A 23,398-nucleotide genomic window follows, 5' to 3' on the forward strand; every position below is an offset into this window, starting at 1 on the left:
GGATATCAGGACATAAAGAGACATTGGATAGATTGATGAATGAATGAAAGGTTAAAAAATGCATTTAGTAAGAATACAACCAGTCTTCATTGCCTTTGTCCATGATTTAACAATTTGCTCCAAAGTATTGACGCTTTTGTCCGTTTATAATTGAGCATGTAGGTTTACAAAAGAAAAAGATAAAACTGCATGAGTGCTTTGGGACATTTCATGGCATATTTTGTCTCTTTATTCTGCTGTGGAAAGAGTCATGAATTGAATCGACTTATTTCCAGCTGACAAAAGCTCCTGTTTTCTCGCAAAGATGAGACCTGGCATGAGTTTAAAGGCGTTTGATCGGCAAACAATACCCAAATGAAATGAGGCAATTTGACTTGCTTTTAAGAATAAATCAATTTGTTTTGAGAATATTCATGAGCAATCATTTCCAGATAATGCTTTAACTCGGGGAATGTTTCAAGGTATTGGTGCAAGACGCAATTACATTTGCAATGCAGAACGAGGAATTATCTCACCTGAATGGAAAAGGAATTAAATGAAGTCTGAATAGCAGAATAAATACCTAATGTGTAGGGATAATCTCTGCAGCTAGACTTTCCCTTCATAATTATCATCCCACCGCAACATTAGCAGAGACTTTTCTCCCAGCCAGTTTTCCAGTAGCTGATCACAGTTCTTATTTCTGAGTTATTCTGGGGTGCATAGTCTAAACACTGGTTGGTGCTGTGCAATTTTATAGACCAGAATAGCAGTCTAGGGATGGAGAGCCTTTAATCAGCATAGGGCTCAAGTTTTGCTCCGGAGAAAGAGCAAGAGAAATTTTATTCAACTGTACGAAGGCAATCTAGACCCTAGAATCAGCAGAATGCACTTTTTTTGTAATTGGGGAATTATAGGGTTTTCCACTAAAAGAACTGCATCTGACTGCAGCCTCCTGTAGGGAAATGAACTTTAAAAGCAGCTTCAGTTTGGTCAGAGCTGAGGCTTGAAGCCCTTTTGATCACCACTGTGCGCATGTTGGCTTTCACTGCTGTTAAGGGTGTTTTCTTTAATGCGTTTGTGGTCTGCTACCTCGTAAAATCCTTATTGTAAAACAAGAATAGGACTTAAATGTTCATTGCGTTTTTTTTGTGTGTTCAATGTCAAATTAAACACTCACTCTCTTTTGTGTTCCTACATGTCTGCACACAAACAATTGGTTTTAAACCCTTGGTTAACATCAACATTAGTTTAACATTAGTGGTGTGTCCCTCAGAGAAACACCCCCAAAGCAGCTGCTCCATATTCCTTACCTTCTTCAATATGCACAAATAAGCATCTCAGTCTCCCACTCACCATGGAAAATCAACATCCCACACCTCTATTTTTTTTCCTTTTGAAGATATTTAATTGGGAAGTGGAGCAAATGGAGAACGGGGAGTTTGCATAACTTTAGCTTCTTGTTACTTTATTTTATTGTCTTTAAATAGATATTTTTATAGGCTGTTAGACATTTGGCTTTAACTGGCAGAAGACTGATACTTTAATGGTTTTATTAAAGCTGATATTTGGATGTTAAACTGAGAAATAGACAGAGTTCTGCAACCATCCCTTCCAATCAGTTATGAAATAGCTAAAAATCCATGAATACAACAGGGCTTAGTGAAAACACTAAAAAAATTATCCATTCCCCCGGTGGAGTGGATTTTTTAAAATCCATTTACGATTCTATCAAAAGAAATCAAAAGAAATAGAAGCGACTGTGCCTGGGGTGGGCGGGCAGATCTGGGTTTCTGATTGACAGTCAAGCCAGCAGGGGAGCAGAGGCACAAGAAGGACCTAAATGTGGCTTACAAGCTGCAGACAAAGGAAAATCTGCTGGCATCGGTACTGAATATTAACATCCAGACAGAACCGATGTTACAAGTTCATTTTTTTCTATGGTTGCTGCCTATTTGCATCAACGCCAGGCTCAGGTGCAGGATAACACATGCGTCTATCCATGTGACAAAAAAAAAAGCAGACATGACAGCCCTGAGTTGGCTTGCTGTTTAAATGTTGAGGGTATTTTTTTCTTCTCTGTGTAAGAGTGTTTAGGTTAATCAGACTTTTTTGTGGCTTGTAGCCAACCTCACAACCAGCCATTGACAGAATGATGATGTTTACTGCTTCATCCTAAATGAAATGTTTGTTTTGGCAGGAAGCCACCCTATACCCTCTTTATCCACGGAGGCAGTGCTTCAGCTGCACTCGAACTAAAAACAGGCACGTTTAAACCAAATATTAACATTAACATTATAAAATCCTCACTGCCCAGCGTTAAATATGACTCGTCCTCATTAGCATAATCACCTCGCCTGTCCACCCAGTAAGTGTCTGGCTGTTACTCTACAGTCAGCTTTCATATTTGGAAAAAAATCCCCACTCAGGATACCTGAATCCTTCATGAGTGGACCTGCAGCTGCCACATGAAAGCAATGATGGCCTGTCACTGGGATAAGAAGGCAAACAAACCCTGTGTCGATATCTCACCATAGACGGCACAAAGACACCGCCAGATGTGGAAAGAAGTGACAGTCACTTGATTTTTTTACCACATTGGAGTTGTTTCAGTCGCAGATGAATGAATGTGGGCTCATTAGGGTTTTGGGCACAAGAGGAAAAATATTTAGGAAGGGGGCGGGGCTTTGGCTTTTGGGCATGATGCACCCTGCAGGGCTTGCCACTGCCCGTACATACATATATGTGTGTGTGTGCGTGCATGCGAGTGAGTGTGTAGGCTATATATCACAGTGACAGGCGGGTGCGTGTTTACTTAATGATGTGGGGGTTTATTTATGAAGTGATGGCCAATGTGTGTGTGTGGGGGGAGATGAGGGAGAGATTGAGACAGCCCGAGGATGTGACATTAAAATATCATCAAGGTGATGGATGTCCGTGCACAAAACATTAGAGAGAAGTACAAAAAAACCAGCTGCGCGGCAGATGATGAGTTGTATCTGGAGTTGTGTGCATGTTGTTCTAATGACTGCGTCTCTCTTTGCAAGTACAGTTTATAGGCAGAACTCGGTGTGCTTAAGGTGCTCCTGGTGTTTGGATTCTGTTAAATAAATTAAAAAGCTAAATCAGATGCTACTAATCATTGGGATTTCAAGTTGATTGCATTAATGCAGGTTTATAGAAATTGATCTTAGTCACTTTTTTCCCCCTGTCTGCCATCCCTGATGTTCACCAACATCCACTAGGGGGCAAACAGTTGGATAGATTCCAAAACTACTGCTGACTAACAGGATTTTACAGCCTCCCTGTAAATATTTCTCAAGTGATAAAATTATTTTAGCACAAATATGAAATAATGTGTTTTTGAAAAAGAGTTTTTCTCCTAGATCCTGATTGTTTTTAACCATCTTGATTTCTATAATGATGGTCCAGTCACTGCTGGATTAAAATATTACTCTGATTCTCCTACAGACACAAATAAAGGACTTAAATCAGAAATGTTACTTAATCATAATTTCGCAGTTTGCAAACAAGACAAAAAAAAACAAGTACTCAGAAAAACAAGCTTTAAAGAATTGAGTCTTAAATCCAAATGGCAATAAAATAGTTCAAGAAGCAAACTTGATCTAAATTAGGAATGTTGTTCTTCATTCATACTGATATTGCAGCTTTAAAAATTACCCAAGATCTAAATACAAAAACCACATGAATCATAGATACTTTTATTACTTATTTTCTAGTTTGGAATATTTTAAAAATTTGTATTTAGGAAATGTACTTAAGCAGAGAACAACAAATAACAACTATAGGTATGAGAACATCAGATTAGACCCATTTCCATGTATCTTTGCAAAATTTAAATACACCTATTCAACTTAGCCAAAAAATGAAAACTATTCTTACTTGATGTGGTTTTAGTGCGTAAATCCTCTAAAGAAGAGATGGAAACACATTTTGAACCAGTGTGACATAGTGATGACTGAACAGCTGTTTCTACTGGCCTCCTGAATGTCATTACTAATACCAGCTGACATGATAAAGTAAGTCTAACTTAGATTTTCAGCCAGGATCATCAATAAATGGACTATAAATGACCTGGTTCCTATCTATTGCAGAGTCTCTCACAGAAACTCTATTTTCTAACTTCTGTAGAAACTGTAGACCTGAATGCTAAGTAACTATATTACATGAGTCTGTTTGGTACGGTATTAATGTTTCCTCAAAGATTAGCCGATTTTATTTATGCATTTTAAAGGAAACACTTTAAAATCATATTACAAATCTAAAGTGGCTGGTTCTGAATGATTTATAGTAAACAGGAAAGCAGTCTGGGGAGAAGATTAAACTGACTGCAAACTGAAATAGAGAAATATTTAGTGCTCACGAAACTAAGCAGCTTCTTATTAGGACCCCATTGTTTTTAATTTGCTCCTGACTCCTGTAGCAGAAATGCATCTTAATACTCCTAACTGCCCCAGGGAAGTATTAATCATAAATGCAAGGATAAATGCAGTGTTAACCATTTTTAGATGTATTGTCTTGGTACCTTCTGATGTAATAACCATTTCCTTTTTCTTGCTCTACAACAATACTGAAGCAAAATCCAAAATAGAGCTTATATTCTCTAGAAACTGAAAGGAAACCACTGCATAATCACAGAGTAAACTGCAGCAACAAACTGACTAAATCAGTTTCTGAAAAATGGGCGTCTCCAGTCAAACTGCTCTTCCTAACTCCCATAACAAAGGAGATGAAACTTGCCATGTACTTTCAAACCTTAATTGGCCATCAAGACATTACAGAGAGCCTATCATTAGCATATAGAGAAAATAGACAGACTGATTGCGGCTCTGTGACTGGCATAATTACAAGGATGACCTATTCGCAGAAAGGGAAACATGGCGGAAGGGTCAAATTAGAGACGGATAGGCAGACAGATGCGTAGAAGGAGCAGGGTTAGAGGGAAGAAACAAGAGGACATGAAGTCATTTCTGAGCACAGTGACATACTTTTAGAGATTTTTTAACTCATCTCAGATGGCTAAATACGGAGTGACAAAAGAGCACCCGCAGTCTCTTATCCAGGCTTTTGTTTGCATCTCTTTATCCCTCTTCCAAAAAAACCAAAGTACACATATAGTACTCATCCCTTTCAAACACACATAAAACACTCTGAGAGGAAGAATGGTACTCCTGGTCTTGTGTGAAGAGCATAAAAAAACATTTTTTTTCTTTTACGTTTGAAGGCTATAGATATAGGAGAGCATAAAAGAGCAGCGCTGCATGCTGGAGGGGGCGGCGGAGGTGACAGCTAAAAGCCTGATCAAACAAGGCCGATGTGAGCGCCTCGCTCAAGTGGTCTGCATTTACAGCCACTCGTACCACACACAGAGGGAAAATAGGTAAATGTGGAGTCATATCCTGCTGAATCAAACAGAGTGTTAACGCTAGCTCCTTCATATCAGCAGCTGAAGCTGAACAACCCTCAGCATATGAAAAAGTGGACCGAGTTCTGCCCTCTGACCGGCTTTTCTATGCATCATTGAATGAAAAACTACAATATCAGTTAATATTACGATGAAATAAACCTTTTCCCCGAAATATAAGAGAATGTTCAGTGATATGGGATATACAATTAATATGTTAACTCCTTTATGATGCTTAGCTTTAAAAAAGCGCAAAGTTTGTCATATTTTGACAGCAGATGTTCAACCATATGTCTATTTTCTGGTGAAATATCGAAAGATATGTTTTAATAGGAGGAGATTTTTGAAAACACTGATTATAAAACTAATCAACATTCAAACCCAGATTTTTGGTGTCAATATGTTGAATTTTTAACCCAACATAAACATCCTTTTCCATATGTTTAGCAGTGCATGAAGAAGGTCTGTGTGATGGGTTTTTTTCTTGCTGCACCTCTTTTCCACTGCCGCTAACTTCATCATTTTGGCTTTAGACTTTTTTCAATATGTGTAGTTGTGCGTTCTCATGAAACGTCTTCAGCCTAAGCCCTAGCACTGTTCCAATTCACAATAACGAGACCGAGAACAGACAAAATCCTGGGATGTTGTTTTTGCCCCTCCTTCTTTCCCCAGCATGCATCAGAGCAGACTTGTCCATTCTGGAGATTGACAGCTGTCCCACCATGCACCGCAGCAGCAGCTTCCAGCGGAGCGTTTACAGATTGTTAAGTAAAAAAAGAAAAAAAAAATGTCTGTTGTCGTTATTCTATAAAACTGTTTTAAGATCATTTGAGGCGAGAACGTATATACGTTTAAGCCTCACTATATGACCTATTTACTACTGATTTAGTGCGTAATTGAAAAAAAGCTCTGATGTTGTGAGGACCGTGGCAACCAGCGGACCTCCGAGGCTAACCGCAGCCAGGGCTAACGTTAGCCTGTCTGCAGCAGCCCTCTCTTCTGTGTGAAGTACTGCTGGCTCTGATGGCGATTTCTTTTACTTTATTTGTCAAAACGTTCATTTGGTTCGTGTTTATCTGACTGTGTTAATCATTATTCCTTCACTAAATAAAAAAAGAAAGAATTAATTATTATCTGGAGACTATTAGTAACAGGAGGTGAAACGCAGCTCCAGACCAGCTTCGAATGTGGTGATGTCAGGAGTATGTGTCTCTGATTTATTCTGCGTGCTGCTGTTCTCCCCAAGTCCATACTTTCCTGTGTTCTTTCCTGTGTTCTTGTCAAGAATGTACTTCGCATTTTGAGAATTTAGAAAAGGCCTAAATCTCTTACTCCATTTCCCTCTTCTACTCGAGTATCCTTTTTTCCTGACTTTTGATATCTAAGGATGGGGATGGTGTTACACTCAAAGCGAATTGCTATAGGGTCCTGAAAACCATGAACAGTCCATCAGGGGTTCATAATGGCACGATCCACTACAGAAACTGGATTCAGGTATGTCGAAAAAAAGAAAAAAAAAAAGTGTTGCATTCTAACTCTATGCTTTATCTTCAATCTGGTCTCTTCTTTTGTCCTTTTTTTTTTTAATTCCTTATAGAAAGTTATCCTGAATCAGTGCTTCTGGTTTTATTTCACCTTCTTGCTCTTTATACAGCATTGATAGATAAAAATTTGCATAATAAGATATGATGATAAGAAGGTCTCTTCGAAGCCTTTGATGTGTTTTCCAAGTGCAAAGATGTATTAAACTGGATTTATTTTTTTTTATCTTTATTTTTTTTAACACAAAAGTAGCACAAAATATTACCAAAATAAAGTCAAATTGAATATTTGCTTTGTCAAAGACTTGGACTGCATGTAATTTGATCTGAACTTTAAAATTACTAATTGGTTTCTATCTTAGTTTATTTCTAAAGCTCTGTAAGATGATATTCTATTTTTATTGCAACAACATAAATGAGTTGAACTCTGTGATTTAAAGTGAGATAATGGGTAATGAAGGCCAATGCTAAGTCTATATAGATTATATACATTTGCAGATTAACATCCATCCATTTCCCGTCATGCTTCTTTAATTATTTGATATCCATTGTTTCATAGGGTTCTTTTCTGTCTACCTTGTAAACAGCGTCCTCAGAGTTTTACCATTTCCATTCACACCATGTATGTGAGCAGGTAAGAGCGACTGTAGCTGGAGTGTTTCATTATCGGGCTCCTCAGGGGAGGAAACCTGCTGAGGCTTCTCACTCAGGACGCCCCTCTTTCTTTTCTTGGTGAAAAGAGAAACATTTCCATCGGAGGCCCCAGCGCAGACTTGCTGTGCTTTAATTGCATCAAAGTTAGAGAGCAGGCAGCAACAAACTGAGGAAAACAGGGCTCTGCAGGCCTAAAGCAGGGAAAGTAAAGCATGCCTGGGAGTGTCTAATGAAGACTGATTCACAGGACTTCATTGCTCAATAAACATTAACTACAGTAGGTGAGGAGGGGAGCTCAGCAGGAGGCAGGCTGTGCCAACTGATTGGATATCAGCGACACCGTCGGTAAATCTATCTCAGATTTCCCACATGGCTATGCATCTGTCTGTGCTCAGGTGTATTACTAAATGATAAATGAATCCAGCTCGGCGGAAATGCCTTTGCAGATGACTGAGGGTAGATGAAGAGGGTTTGATTGGATCAAAGGGTGATTTTCCGCCTCTTTGGGCTCACCGTAAAAAGAAATCCTTGTTTAAAATGGGTGATAAATGGCTATTGATTCGCAGGCAGAGTATGCTGAGTTTGCGAGTGTAAAGAAGTAAATCAAATGATTCCTCAGGCTGGATCAATGACGGTTCAGGGACACTAAGCTGCCGCTTGGTTAAGAGAGGCAACAAGCAATCTGGCAGTTCAGGAAACTGTTGCTCTCATCATAACAAGAAATGAGGAATAGAGAAAAAAGAGAAGGAGATGAAATACTTTAAAGGAAATAAGTAATGAAGAGCCAACTCACCCGGTTCGGGTCGTGCTCCAGAACTCTGCGTCTCGCAGCCTCCAGCTCCTCGTAACCTGGAGCGGCTCTGGCCTGCTGGTACTCCCTGCGCAATCCCTGGATCCGCTGATCGCTGCAGAGAGGAGGAGGAGGGAAAATGATTACATCTCTAGTGCGAACACAATTAGACAGACATAAGACGATTAATCAGGACTTTGTGAACGCTGAGACTGGGGTAAAATAGTGAAACAGAAAACGGGTCAAAGTTGACATCTAAAATGCATAAACTTTCATTAAATTTATTAGTTATGTTCTGCCAGACTGTGGATATTCTAAAGAAAATAGATCTAAGCCTGGGGAGAAATGCTTACGTCTGACAGTGGACATAGATCTATACATAGACGCTCAAATACCCAAGTTAAACAGGGCTAAGGGATAAAAAATAAATACATAAAACCTTAAAAGCAGAGGATGTACTAGTGTTGTGACAAGAATATGGACAAAACATAAAGAGAAACATCAACACCCTGCTCACTGGACCTCAATGCCTGATAAGCTCCACACACCTCAGCGTACATCTATAAACCAGGGTGGGGAGGCTCACGCTAAGCCGTCACACAAACGCCGCACAGCTGAGTGAGCACAATCCCACTCTTTGATCTGTTTACTAGTGGAAGAGGAAAGAAGGTGCACTAATATTTTGTCAGGAGTCCATCGTGTCCACCTAGTTCCTCCGTCATGCTTCCCTTTTCACTGTTCTTCAATGTCTGTTTGATCAGAAATCTTTGGATTTTTTTGCATTATTATTTTTTCTTGGTATAGAAAAACACATTTTTTGATTCAATCAACTGTTGTTGATGTTTACTTTCATGAACTGAATCAGAGCATCTTTTAATGATGTTTACTTTCTATTTTTATAGAAGGTAGGGGTAGAATGAGTAGAAAGGAGGAAGATGAGCGCCAGACATCTACAGGTTGCTCTAACCATGGGATAGCCTCTCTGCTGCTACACCTTCATCCTTCATTTCTACATTTCTTCTCTACTTTCAGATTGGTGCAGACTATCTTCACATGGCTGCTCATACTGAAGCTGCTCCTGGATGTTTCCTTTCTACTGTCAAGCTATGCACCTGGCTTCATCTCTAACAGTCTGACCGGCTGGTAGATATTGACCAAAAACGCAGAGAGGGGGAGGAAGAGAGAAGAGCAGAGAGAGAGCTTCATTAGTGAACTACATCGCTTACAAGCTTAAGTCTCTCTGGCGACCCGGCCTTTAATTAAGAAATCTTCCTGCGTGTGTTTCTGTGCGACTACAATCTCAAGGTTGTATGAAAGTGTGTATCCCTACAAGCGTTGCTTCTAGTTTGGTATGCAGGACGCCCAGCGAGGACGTGATTGCGGCTGTGAACACGTACGTCCACTTAATGCAGCCCGCCTTCCAGCCGTCTCACTGGGGACGGGCAGGCTGAGTCACTCAAACTTCTGAGCCGCTTTCTTTATATTCCAAGTGTTGCTCTCATGCTGCACAAAACTGTGAGCGTCAGTGAGGTGCAGCAGAGTCTCTGCTGGCACAGACTGGGCCCTGATACTCTGCCAGGAGGGGGGGCAACTCTCGAAAGTTTCTGTACTGCAGAGAAACGAAAGTGCACAGCTTTCTTCATTTTTTTTTCTTCTACATTTACCAACATCCCCCCCCGCCACCCAAACGATCCGATTAGCCAATCCCTGGGCTCGTAATTAGGTCTGCCATTTTGATTGAGCGCTTGTGTCGCTCTCCAAATGAAACAACACTGTAATTATCTCATTACGCCTCGGCCTCCATCACTGACAACGGCAAATATTATCATATTAATGGCTGAGGACAGAGGGATTCTGGATAAAACATTAGTGAAGAGGGATTTTGGAGGTGGCTGAGGTTTGAAGAGCAGCACTCTGATGGGCGATCCAGACCTGACGAGTGTCTTTAAACACATGCTTCTCTATGTTTTAGTATTAAGATTATATTTTAATCCTTTAACACCAAGTGTATCATGCTTGATAAATGGGTTTTTGAGACCTCCACATCATCAGTGGGATATTATGTGCTTAGAAATCCTGACTTATACTTATACAGACACGTGCAGTTATCAGAAAATCTGTAATCAATTGCACAGATTTGCCTCATGGATCACAAATGCTACAAATAACTTCTCATTTAACTTTCATTTAAAGATAATTTAAATGTATTATTTTTTTTTTTTCATTTTTCAAAATGTTTAAAAGCAACTTTACTTTCAGAAAATTCAAATTTTCTAAATATTTTTCATAATTTAGGCTTTAAAGAGTTAAGGGTTTGACAATTTTTTACATATTTTAGACAGTGAATTAGCAGCAGCTTAGCAGTAAAATGAAAATTTCCATTGCATATAGTGTAGCAGTGATCAAATGTAAACGGTGTAGGAGAAAAAAAAAAACATGTTGCAAAAAAAAAAAACACATTGATATGGAAGTTCAGAGTATTTCAAGACAAATATATATGGTGCAAATATGGAGCATTTTGTTTTTATCAGTGTGATGTAGAGTCTGTGAAATGATTTAGAGTTTTTTCAACAGTTAAGCAGTCTGATGGTGGGGAAGAAGCTGTTGCAGAACCTGCTGGCCTGCATTGAATGCTGCAGAGCCTCTTCCCAGAGGGCAGCAGGGAGAACAGTCCATGGTAGGGGGTGTGAGGGGTCGCTGATGATGTTACGGGCTCGGGACACGCAGGAGGAAAATGTCTTTTATGGAGGTTGATATTTAATGCCCTACCTTACAGTGGATTTGCAGCTAAATGCAAAAATGCAGCTACTCTGAAAATTTTAAATGACATTAAATGTTATTTTCTTTAAAAATGTCTTCAAATAAAGACAGCCACACTTTCAAAGTTAACTAGAAGGACTCTTTGTTAAAGGTTTAATGGAGGATTGTCGCAAATTTCTGAAAAGACCCTCCCTCTCCACTTAAGAAAAAAAATGCACATACACAACCATGTACCCGCTCCCAAGAGGGAACACCTATTAAACACGTGCGAGAGCGTGCACAGGCCCATTTCTCCTCGTGCACGCTCTGTTTAAAAGTTGCTGTTTGCATTTCTCATACAAGCTTACTTTCAAAAAGAAGATTTGCAATTTTCCACTATGTCAGACTCACCGCCGATAAATGAAAATGAGGACAAGCCTGCCTTCCATAAAAATATCACCAGAATGATTGACAATTAGGAGGACCACTTATTTTAAAGATCCACCCTGAAAAAGAACATCCTTAACTATACCTTTAAGTAGCCTGCTGGCTAACAGAGTTTTGTTTCCAAGTATTGAAATGTAAAGTTTAGTGGAAGGAAAACAGTTTTTATTAAGCCAAAAAACAGCAAGTAGAATCTTATTCCATAAGAGGTTGTGACACAAAGTCCATAAGAGAGTTAGAAGGAGATTCCCAAGCAGCTGACTGCAGCCATGACACAAAGTAATCATACTCTAGTTAAGCCATCACTGAAATGCACATATTGTCAGAAGCATCCAGTTGGCAAAGGAGAAAGAATGTTCCCTGTCAGACCACATCTGCATAATTTTGAATGTTTAGAGGTTTGGTATATCTACTTTTTTTATAAACTGAAATTGTACACTGCAAAAACAATCCAGAAATAAGTAAAAAATGGCTTAAATTAAGTATATTTAGCCTTAATTTGAGTAGATAAATAAGATGATTTGCCAATGGAATGAGTATTTTTACTCTTAAAATAAGATAGTTAGATAATATTTACTTGAAATAAGAGGATAAAATAGTTTTTTCTTATTTTAAAAGGAAATTTTCTTGTTCCATTGGCAAAGTGTCTTACTTACCTCCTCAAATCAAGGAAAAACACACTTATTTTAAGAAAAAATAACTTATTGAGATTTCTATTTTTTGCAGTGTATACATTATCTGTAGGCTACAATATTTCCATTGAAAATAAATGAAAGATTCAAATATTTATATGTGATTCACCTTTAAGTTTATGTAAATGTATTTATTGCTGTAATAAAAAAAGGTTTGAGGATCTATTAAGTCAGTAGGTGGAAAAAAATAGTGAAAGCTAAACCCCTCTGCTGCCATCACCCAATAATAGCTGCTGTTTTCCATCAATCTGCAAGCCAGAACATTAATGTATTTAAGTTGTAGGGAAATCATATTTAAATATCAAATCATTCTGGCTTTAACATGTATATAAATGTACCCTTTATCAGACGAAATTTAGAAAATTTCCATAAAAAAAAAAATTCTGTCTTAAAATCTTTTTTTTTTTCGTTATCTCATGTAGGCCAGTTAGTTATACGTCAGCCTGAACACCTAAATTCGGCCAATCCTATATCAACGGTCATCTGTCAATCAAGTTTTTTCGGTCATAGCATCTTCATTCATATGTCACAGCTAATATACTCAACGGTTGAAATAAGAAATAAGAATTATTTCCTTTCCCATTGAGTTCCGTCCCAGTGTTCACGGCGATGGACGTCTGTTTCTTCTACAGGCGTAGAGCTAACAGAACTGGCAGCGTTGCGAGGCAAGGGCTCAAACATGTACGGCTATAAGCCTTCTACACCAAGCCAAGCTTCTGCTGCCCTGGCGTCCTCTTCAGCAACAACTTTGTCCCCACTTTTCTCCTCTAAATAAAAAAAGCATGACGGAGGGGATTCATCCACGACCTCAGACACAAAACTTTCCTTCTCTTGCATGTTTCCGCTGTCCATAGCGTTCCTTGACAGTGTCGTTGATAAGTGCTACTTGGTCCCAATGTAATTTCCCATTGGGAACCTACTAGCACTCAGTTGCTAACTTGTTAGCAAGATGCTTCCGACAAACAGGCCACAATCAAACTTGCTTGCGAAGCTTCCGCCACAACAATCCCGCTCTCTTGATAATCGACCAGTTACATTAATTTTATTCACTCATGTATAGTTGGGCACCACTCGGGAGAATTCGGAACTGCAACGGCTGGAACGGCAGTTTCCCTACGACTTTAAAGCTGTCTGTGCTGAATAGATACAGTTGTGGGGTTTCTTTTTCACAAATGTTATTAGAACAGTAAAATAAAAAAACTTTAGAAAGTGATGTTACCTGGCAAAATACTAATCATTATATCCCATCAGTGCTTTTTAAAATATGAAATTAACCACAGAAGAACCATTTCTATTGAAACACCTTTCATCAATGTTTCTGATTATCCTACTAGCCAGTTTGATCTATCAGTGTTCTGGCAGAAAGAAAAAGGTAGGATTGTGATTAAAGGTGGAGCGAAAGAAGGTGAGAGAGAGAGAGAAAAATCTAATCAAACAGAAACACAAAGGCCAAGACAGGAACTTAGAAATGCCTAGAAGGAAAAAATGAGTGTAGTGAGAACAAAACTGACAGTTATGTGAGAAAAAAGTCTGAGAAAACCTTCCTACCAGCTGTGAGAGCCGTGTTAGAGCCTCGGTCGTCTGACTGGAGGAAAATGTTTAAGATCAGATTAGCTTAGACCCTGCATCGATTTACAGCAATGTTTGTGTAGTTTCTTCATGCAGGACTGGAACCAGACTTGGATGCCAAGTCAAGAAACTTAATGCTCAAAAGAAGGAACAACAAAGGTGTTTCAATTACCTAATTTATTTTTTCATATATCATTTTATCAAGCCAGTTTTTAGGAACCTTTGATCTTCGAGCTTCCCTGAGGTTCAAATATAATTTAACAGAAAGTAATATCTTTATTTTACCAGTAGGAGGGAAAAGAAATAAAATCTATAAGGTTGTTTAGGATGATTTGAGAAAAAAAGCTTCTACTTTCTGACCATCACAAACCATAAAATGTCCAGTTTTGCAAAACTTTCCCATTCAACTTAATTTGAATCATTTATTTCAGTCTGATGACACCATACTGTATATTTTCCAGCAACAAATGCCTCTAATTTGTCTGAGGTAAAACAGGATTATGTCGAAAAACTTAAGATTCTTCTCCGAATCTGTAAACAGGATAATTATAGAGAAAATGGTCAAACTACCACAGAAATGGTTTAAGTGATACGAATTAAAGCTGCTTGATAGTCATCTGAGTAAACATGTGGCTGTAGAATTTGGCAGCACCATGGGTCATGATGGTTGTATAAAAAAACTAAAACATCTGAAAGCACAGCAAAAAAAAAAAAACTAAAACTGAAGCAACAGCTGCAAATGTTCTAAAACTCAATCATTACATGCTATTCAACTTTCTTTTTGCAGAAATTGACCATTAGAGCCTGAAAACAGCTACAAAAATGTGGTTTTGATGATTTAAAGCAGCAAAAAAAACCTTTCGAACTAGAGAAATCCTGCAAGCTGAAACAAGTGTTTTAATTGCTTTCAGGGAACGGCAATAAAAAGAGGCAGAAACGAGCGGAGCTGAATGCGCGGCAGACACTAATGACGTGTTGTTTTAAGGAGAACATTTTATTTCCGCTTGTCCCCGGGCTGAGGCTGGCTGACTGCTTAACATGGCAGAAAACAACCATATATATTTTACTGGCAATTTCAACATCTGTCTTAGTGGGAAATCACATCCCTTCTGTCTAGATGCCAGTAAAACCTCCCCTTTTTGTGTAGCAGAATGAAAACAGCAGATTCTCTTGAGAAGGTGTAAAACTGCCATACAAATCAGGATCTAATGGATTGCGTAGCATTGTCTGATAATATTTTAGTAATTAGTCACGCCTGTCTGAAGTGATCAAAGATATCTACTTCCTCCTAGTGTCAGGTAAACTTAGAGGCATTTAATCCTCCTGGCGTTACTTGAACCATGGCGGAAATGCAGAAACGCGCTCCCAGATGTGTCATTTATGTAGCCTACAAGCTCACCTTCGCCTCCCTTTCTCAGCACAGCGGTGGATTTAACAACACATCCCTCGCTGGCTTTCACATCTCTGCACTCTGGCCTCCCGTTCTCTCACTTTCCTTTCATCTCGTCTCCTCGTTTTCTCGCTCCGGCTACAAAGACTGCCTTCTGGCTAATAAAATTTGACAAGCATAGCCAACCTTTTTTCTCCACAGGTCAGCCTCTAGCAAAGCTCTAATCAAATGTGACGCTCATCAGCGTACACACCTGCCATTGAAAGCCTAATGAAAATGTCTGACAGTAAATTAGGAAGACAGAGAAGCGAGTTCAGTTACTTTTAAGAAGGAAAGGGAGGAGGGCACCAACATGTTTCAGGTGGTCCAACTTTACCAGCAAAGGCTGACGCAGTGGCACATTTTGTAACAAAGATAAGCAGCAGTTACTGGCAATCTTCTACATGAATAATGAGCACATTTGCAGCAAAATCATTAAAACTGTAAGAAGCAAAATTACAAAATAGCAAGATACATGTAGACAATAAGGTCAAGTAAAGATGAAAAAAAAGGCCTGCATAAAATTACATGGTGAGCTGTAATTAGTCCTGCAGTGGTTAAAAACTGTGCAGACCACACAGCATTGTTGCTAGGCTACCCTGGGCTTCCAACCCAATATATTACATGTTGGTGGCAGCGTCTATTTCTGACTGTGTGTGAGTGTTATTGGGTCTGGGTGATGAACAGATTTGACACTTTTAGAATGGGTTCAGGAGCTGAAATGATAGAGAAATGTCCGTCGGAGAGGTTGGCTGTATGCCGGCACCTAATGAAATGGGTTTACAGTTATTTTTATGGGAAACCGTTTTGTTTCCTGCAATAATCACCATTGACATTCGTCATTTCATTTTTTTTCCATGAAGTCTGCAGTGTGGAGGCATTTGTAGCCTTACAGTTTTCTCTTGTTTTTAAAAAAATGCAGTTTCTCTTTGAGGGAGAAAAGCTGTCTAAACCAACCTAGCTTGTTGTTAAACTGTAACCGCCCCCTCAGAACTTCAACTTGGTGCTACACGTGACAGCAACAACTCAACATTAGAGAAAACAGAGGAACTCCAGCCCATTCCTCTGACTATAAACCTCCTGATTAAGTCTATTATTAAACAACTTCATCACATTAAGATCCGGAATTTGACTAGGCCACTCTAATACTTGTAATCTATATATATATCTTTTTCTTGCTTGACCTCTTTACTGTGCATATACTTTTTAAGTGTCTATACACGTATTATTTTTATCTAAAAAAAAAAGTATTTATTCAGGGTTCCTATAGCATAAGGCAATACAAAACTTTTTAAGACTTTTTAATGCCACTTGAAATAAAAATTTAAGACCAAATTTCCAAGAAACACAAGAAAAACCTGCTTGCAATAACTTAACCCGAAGGTTTATTATAACATAAACCATTGCACTAATGTTTCAAATTTTGAAAAACTTCCCATACAGGAAGAAAGCTAAAAACACACAAATGACAGATATATTTTAATAATTATTTAACTGAATTCACAAACTTTGTTTTAGCAGGGAACAAAACTAATCAGTTTTAAAGCCACAACATAGCCAGTGCTAAGTCTTTTTTGCAGCTATTTTTGTTTTGTATCGTTTTCTTAGTATGTTTGATTTTGTGATAAATAGAGGCATTGCAGAGACAAGGGTGGAACAAAACTGAGAAATACCGGCTGTTTCTCAGTAACTTGACTTTGACGCTTTGTGTTTCGCGCTTCGCAAAACTCCACTGCCTTAATTCCCATCGTTCCGAGCTTGAATGACTTCTTGCACAAAATCCACTGTGCCTCATGTATGTTCCCTGGTTTTAGCCATGGAGAAAACTCTTTGCTGGATAACCAATTTTCGTTACATTTATACTTGCTCATATTTTCCAGACAAAAAGTAAATGGCGCATCTCCCAAATGTCCCGGCCGCAACAATGCTTTTATTGGTTCCGCTATCGGGATGGAACCAATAATGGCGAGCCGTTATAAAAAAAAAAAATTGTCAATTTTAACGTTTTATTTAGATTACAAAAATAAATCATAATAAAAATTATCCTATTTATGATGTTTTAAAAATTAAGACCTACGAAAGACTGATTTAAGACATTTTAATACCAATTAAGGCCTTCGTTTTATTTTGAAGAATTCAATGACTTTTAAGACTTTTTAAGGACATGCGGGAACCCTGTTATTGCTAATGGTTACCTGAGCAAGAGTTTGACTAAGATCAGAAAGAAAACCTGCTTTTATATCATATTTTGGAACATTTGCTATATATATATAAAAAATGAAATTCAACTTCTATTTGCTTCTGTCCTCACAAATATATATTTAAGTGAATCCAATAAGTAAGTCTAAGTGCTGCATATGTGCAGATTTTTTTTGGTCAGACACCAATTTTGTCTCTCCTGCCTTTTAGGCGGGGCTAATTTAACCCAACTTAAATTGGGGGAACCTCTTTCCACCAACACTTAGGTCCTGCCATAATAAGAGTCTGAACAAGTGAGCATTGGAGTCCATAAAAACCCATGAAAATGGAGTCGAACATGTAAACGGTTGAGGTTAGCAGAGGTGGAAATTGAAATAGAATCACAGACATAATGCTGTTTTTTTTTTAAATAGCATTTTAGACTTTGGGAAGAACTGGACAGCCCCAGTGCTGCTTATCTTCCATGATTATCTCTATGTTGAAATAATTGTTTTAATCACAGTTTTCTGATTAATTAATCCCAGTAATGACCAGCAAAAGATCATGTTGAAATAGGACATAGTGTAGATTTTAAGCTTAGTTCCTGATTAAGGAATTAAATATTGCACTTTTGTTTTCCAGTCAAAATCAATGTGTAAGTAAACGTTAAATAGTTAATAAATGTTAAATAATTAGTGTAATTTAACCTGACCCTACCATAACCCACAGTAGAGGTCCTCCTGGACATCAGGTGACATTTTTACTCTTGAATGCCACCATAATTAGCTTTTATTATTAGCAACATATACAATCCCACTGTGGGTTAATTCCTTTATTCAAGAGGTTTGCCTCTAGAGACACGGATACATGTAGAGTTAACAAGCTAAAGATCGCTTCTCATCCATCACGTTGATGCTAAAAACTGCCCTGTTTAAATGAAGGGGGGGGAACCGACGGATAGGTGACACATGCAGAGTGTGAGAGATTTAGAAACGGAGAGAATGTGAGGGCGAAAAAGGAGGACAGGGAGAAAACAGGCTGGTAATGAAGTAGCCAGCAGTAGTGGATGAGAGCTAAAGTGGTTTAACAGATCTGTCAGGCTGCTAGACTGTGGCTAATTATCCCCCCTCCTCTTTATCTGCATCTACTCCTCTGTCACTTCTTCTTTCTGTTGAATTTACTCTGCCGCATGTTATGTTCTCTTCTTTATTTCCTGGCTCTCCTTTTCCAGCTTTCTCTTGTCTCTCTTTCTCCCCCGTCTGTTGCTTCTTTCCCTCCCCATCTGTCTCCTCCCCGTGCCCAGCCCCTCTCCCTCCTTTTTTCTGAATCGTCTATTTCTGGATGAGATTGGGTGTCTGGGGCTTAGTGTTTGATTTGCAAGTCAATAGTGATTTCTGTCAGGGAGTTTAAGTTGAGGGAAGTTTTAATGTGGCCTGTATTATTTCACACAGGAAATTATGAATTTGCATTAGAATCCTCTGTGGACTTTCTTTTTTTTTCTTCCCCCCATCTTGCTCACACACTGTAGCTGTGAGTTAAGACTACGATACCCTCATCAGTAATAAGAAAACTTAAAATGAAGCTCTATGACATCCATTATTACACTATATAACAGGTTTTTCCTCAAATCAATTAGATTTTATCATTAAATTACTTTGAAACATCCAACTCTTTCTTTTAGGCATAGAAACATGGTAACATTAGAGCTGAAATGTGGGTTAAAGCTTGATTTAATCTTCCTGAATCACCAGGACTCTTATACGGCATGGAAACAAGCTCATTATATTGACAGATCTCATTTGAATCATTTACTAGAAGCTACTGATTTCTGCAGAAATTAAGAACTGAGCTTAACGCATGATCTTTAGGTAAAAGGTAGAGATAGAAATAAGAGAACTGAAGCTGATTTGGGTGTTTAGATGAGGAAACAGGTGAGGATCACACACTGAGAAATTATTCTATTAGAAGAACAGGAAGAAAATGATGCTGTAGTCTGACTGGAAAAGAAGAATACATCCATATAACCTTTATCTTTATTTCATCTTTGCACTAAACCTGAACCTAAATCTTCATGTCCATATCTCAGCTTATATGCATTCTAGCTCGTTTCTTTGAAATATTATACCCCGTTTACACTACCCTTAAAAAACTGAGCCGAGACCGGTCCGAGCTCAGTAACTGAGATAACTTGTCGTGTGTGAACGCGTCATCGCCGACTGGCTGAACATGCCGATTCACACTCCATTCAAGTACATCCGCGCAAGGTTGCCGTCTTCGCCTGACCCACCGCAAACACGGAAGTACAGCAATAATAATCAAGCATAACTTTCTGAATGTGACGGGCGCCGCCATTTTGATTTGCTTGATTCCCTCCTCCTTCGTCTTCTTCTTCTTGGGTTTTACGGCGGTTGACAAACAGCGTTTGGTGCATTACCGCCACCAGCTGCTTGAGTCCCTCCTTCAATCCTAGCAGTAATACCGCACATCGTCACTAGGAGGCGAGGAGTCGAGATAACCGAGATAAGTGTGACGTGTGAACGGTCGTCAAAACTGAGCTTGGCCTGGTTACCGATCCAAGCTCGGACCGGTCTGGGCCTGGATCGGTTTTTCAAGGGTAGTGTAAATGGGGCTAGAGTAACAGTTTTAGTGATTCTGCAGAAATCACTTAATTTTTCACTAACATTACATTAAACTTTGCATAAATCATGCATTAAATTGTGGAGAGCGTTGGCCTCATGTTTTATGCATTTGTCCAGCTCAGCAGGCTGGATGTAGATATCTGACCTTTTTCTAACACAGAGGATATGCAGAAGCACTGAAGACAGAAACATATGTATGATAAAAGCTCAACATGGTTGTTCTAAACAGGAAGGCTATAATCTTACCCGTCTGTTTGGGCCTGGTGCTGGTTGGGAGGCTTGGATTTGTTCACTTTGGCGTAGAGTCTTTCCACGTCATCAAAGGAGGCCTGGGTCTGAATCAGTCCTCCTCGTGGTATAGCCGGGGATGGGGTGCGGCTCAAGGAAAGTGGCGAGGGCGGCTGGCGGAAGTCGTTGATGCGGGCGTAGTTTGGGTCGCTGTCGTCGTCTTCCATGTCGGGAAGAGAGGCACGGTCTGGGGTGGCGTAGCCAGAGCGGGTCTCGACGTAACGTGGGTCATAGCTGTCAAAGAAGAGGAGACAGACGAGGTAAACGGGCAGCGCAGACAGGGACATGAATCCTTGAGTAGGAGTGAATAAAGCAGCAGGTTGGCTCAGAACTCATCAAGTAAAATGTCAATCAGAGACTTTTTAAGCTTAGAAACTGTCCTCTCTGTAAAGATGATTGGAGCAAACGCTCATCCAGCCTGAGCGTTTCATACCCATCTCTGCTGTCAGGGACTCTGTCCAACTCCTCTTCGCTCAGAGCTTCCAGTCTGTTCTTCGATCCTTTCGCTGGATCTTTGCTCTTGTCGTCCTTCTTCTTACCGAACCTGCAGGAACCAAACAAAGCATTCAGGGAAACTAACATTTCAAATAGCCAAGACTTTTCTAATGCACTCAATAGGCCTTGGATGTTTCCTTCTTTTGTTCTTAATTATGTGCAACACAATTCCTTGTCTTACTGATACTTTTATGTAAAAATATACTGTATTAATTTGAACCTTTCCAATAGAAATGCCAGGAACAATTAAATGAATGGAAGGAGTTTTACTAAAAGAAAAGGAAGCACAGTTATGGCTTTTAAAACCTTTTAGCATGAAGTGAAAAATGCAACAGCAACTTTAGGAGGGTAAAGCTTTATTTTTTTTGGACTCCAGCCTGGAGGATGACCAAACAGAGAAATAAAGATCTGTTTGTTATTCTGCTGGTGGCAGGCTGTCACAGCAAAGCATGGGGATGAGCATAACAGCACACCTTTACAGGATGCAGAGAATGACAGCGGATGTAATAAACCTTATGTCCTGTATTTTTTTTTTATATAAAAATAAAGGAGGGGGACATTGATGCTGATGCTTTGCGACAAACTCATCACTACATAAAATAGTTGCATTGGGTGCTGAAATGCAATAAAAGAATAGTGGCCTACTCATTATATCTAGGGAGGTTAAAATGAAGATATACTTCACACTTTTGGTAAATTAACTCAACCTTTTCAGCTAAGTATTTCATATTTCCATCCTGACTCCTCGTTTGCTCCTAAAAGAAACCCACATCTCCTTCCCTCCCAGCTCCCGCTGAGCCAATCTAATGTCTGTGTTTATCTCATTAACAGCGAGGCACTTTTGATTACGGCTACAGGGAGATACGTGGCCTGAATGCTAACCAGCGCGGCCTGGTCAAGCGGAAACCTGGACCGAGATGCCATGCTGGCCCTGCAGCATCCTGCAAACCAATTAGTCTCATCCTCAGATCATATACTTGCTTCACTTTTGCCACTGTGGGTCATTCTTGTCAAACAGAGGTCAGGTATGCACAGTATGGATGTGGTTTTAGCTTACAAAGAAAGCAAACCGAGGGAGTGGGCTAGATTATATCGCCTTGATTCAGAGTTCAACAGTCTTAAAATCCAAACAAACATGATGCACCTCAGGATCAGATTAGGATGACACTACACCCACAATGAGCTGCAGGTTGTTAAAACACTGAGGAATAATAAACAGTTGTAAAACATTTCAAAGATGCGCTTTCTGATTATTTTCCACCAGTCTGTCCCTTTGGGTTAAAACCTTCCATCAACATGGAATAATATTTATTTTTAACCTTTAAGCATCTTTTAAGCTAAAGTAATTTATTCTTTTTTGAATGTAGAAAATAATTCTCAAGGATCATTGTAAAGAGAAAGGAGGAAGTTTGTCGCAAACTTTTGTACTTTGTGCGTCTAAACTGAAGAATAATGTCAAAACATCTGTAATAATTTCTTCTTAAAATGTATAAACAGTTAAATATGGTGATGTGAAACTAAACTGCAACTGTTGGGCATCAATAGGAAACCCCAGGGTAACAGCGAAACAGGGTGGTGGCAGTAGCAGGATCTGGGCTTATTTTCTTTATTTTGGATAGTTGTTTTGTTTTTCCTAAATTCTTTATAGATTTCCACCAACTTTTAACCAGAATTGTTTTAGTAATCTTTTTAATTGCTTAAGGAAAATATGGATTTGATTTATTTATTTTTTATTTTTTTACTACCAGGTCCAGGTATACATCCAAATCCAAAAAAGAGGACAAGCTAAGCTTTTGAATTGCCAAATCAGCATTTAAAACCCAAATATCTATTGGATTTAGGAAGTTTAATGTATTAAAATTCCTTGTCATTCTTAGTTTTATTTCTCCCAGTGAATTACTAAAGTAAACCCTTGTAGTTTTAATATTAATGTTACAAACCTCCCTTCCTTAAGATCACTTGACACAGAAACAGTGTGGGCGCTGCAGCAGCATGTTTGTTTTTTTTCTTTTTCCTACTTGGAACTATTTTGATTTAAGCACGCCCACATACTGCTGCAGCCGAGAGCGGACTACCAATTACCTTAGAGAAAGCATACGTATAGAAATCAGTGGAGTTAGAAACAATATATCAGCTCTATTCAAAGTCAATGCATCAATAGTGGGATAATTAAAGGACACATAAATACAGGATATGATTGACTAAATCCTCAGGTTTATCTAGCAGAGCTGCACACACACACAGCGCCTTCATCAGCATTCGGAGGGGGCAGAGGTCCACAGTTGGACCCGTCATTATATCTGCATTAATTAGGAAAGGCTCTTTTTTCTCACTGTATTGTCTAAGAGGAGATGGGGAGAGAAGAGGGAGGGGGCGACTCAGAGTGGGATTGGGACATCCAATTAGAGAAATACCTGCCATGAGAGGTGGATATCCCCCACTCTCCCATCGCCTTATCACTTATTCATCACCAAAGAGTCCCACGTCTTCACACTGAAGAGAGCAGAGTTTGTTGAAATGCTTTCGCCGTTCATAT

At 39.1% G+C, this 23,398-nt stretch overlaps 1 protein-coding gene across 3 annotated transcripts in view; it reads right to left on the reverse strand.

Moving 5' to 3' along the window:
* The window catches only part of pard3ba (par-3 family cell polarity regulator beta a), a 176,778-nt gene that overhangs the window by 26,824 nt on the left and 126,556 nt on the right, over positions 1-23,398 (reverse strand). For all 3 annotated transcript variants that reach the window (XM_038280701.1, XM_038280628.1, XM_038280779.1), the window contains 3 exons: positions 20,801-20,911; positions 20,326-20,601; positions 8,393-8,504 (listed from right to left, as the gene is read on the reverse strand). In XM_038280701.1, coding sequence (XP_038136629.1) covers positions 8,393-8,504; positions 20,326-20,601; positions 20,801-20,911 — 499 coding nt within the window. The remainder of the gene's footprint in view (positions 1-8,392; positions 8,505-20,325; positions 20,602-20,800; positions 20,912-23,398) is intronic.

This window comes from Cyprinodon tularosa, unplaced genomic scaffold (genome assembly GCF_016077235.1).
Source record: "Cyprinodon tularosa strain WSP-4 unplaced genomic scaffold, ASM1607723v1 ctg1, whole genome shotgun sequence".
NCBI classification, from domain to species: Eukaryota; Metazoa; Chordata; class Actinopteri; order Cyprinodontiformes; family Cyprinodontidae; genus Cyprinodon; species Cyprinodon tularosa.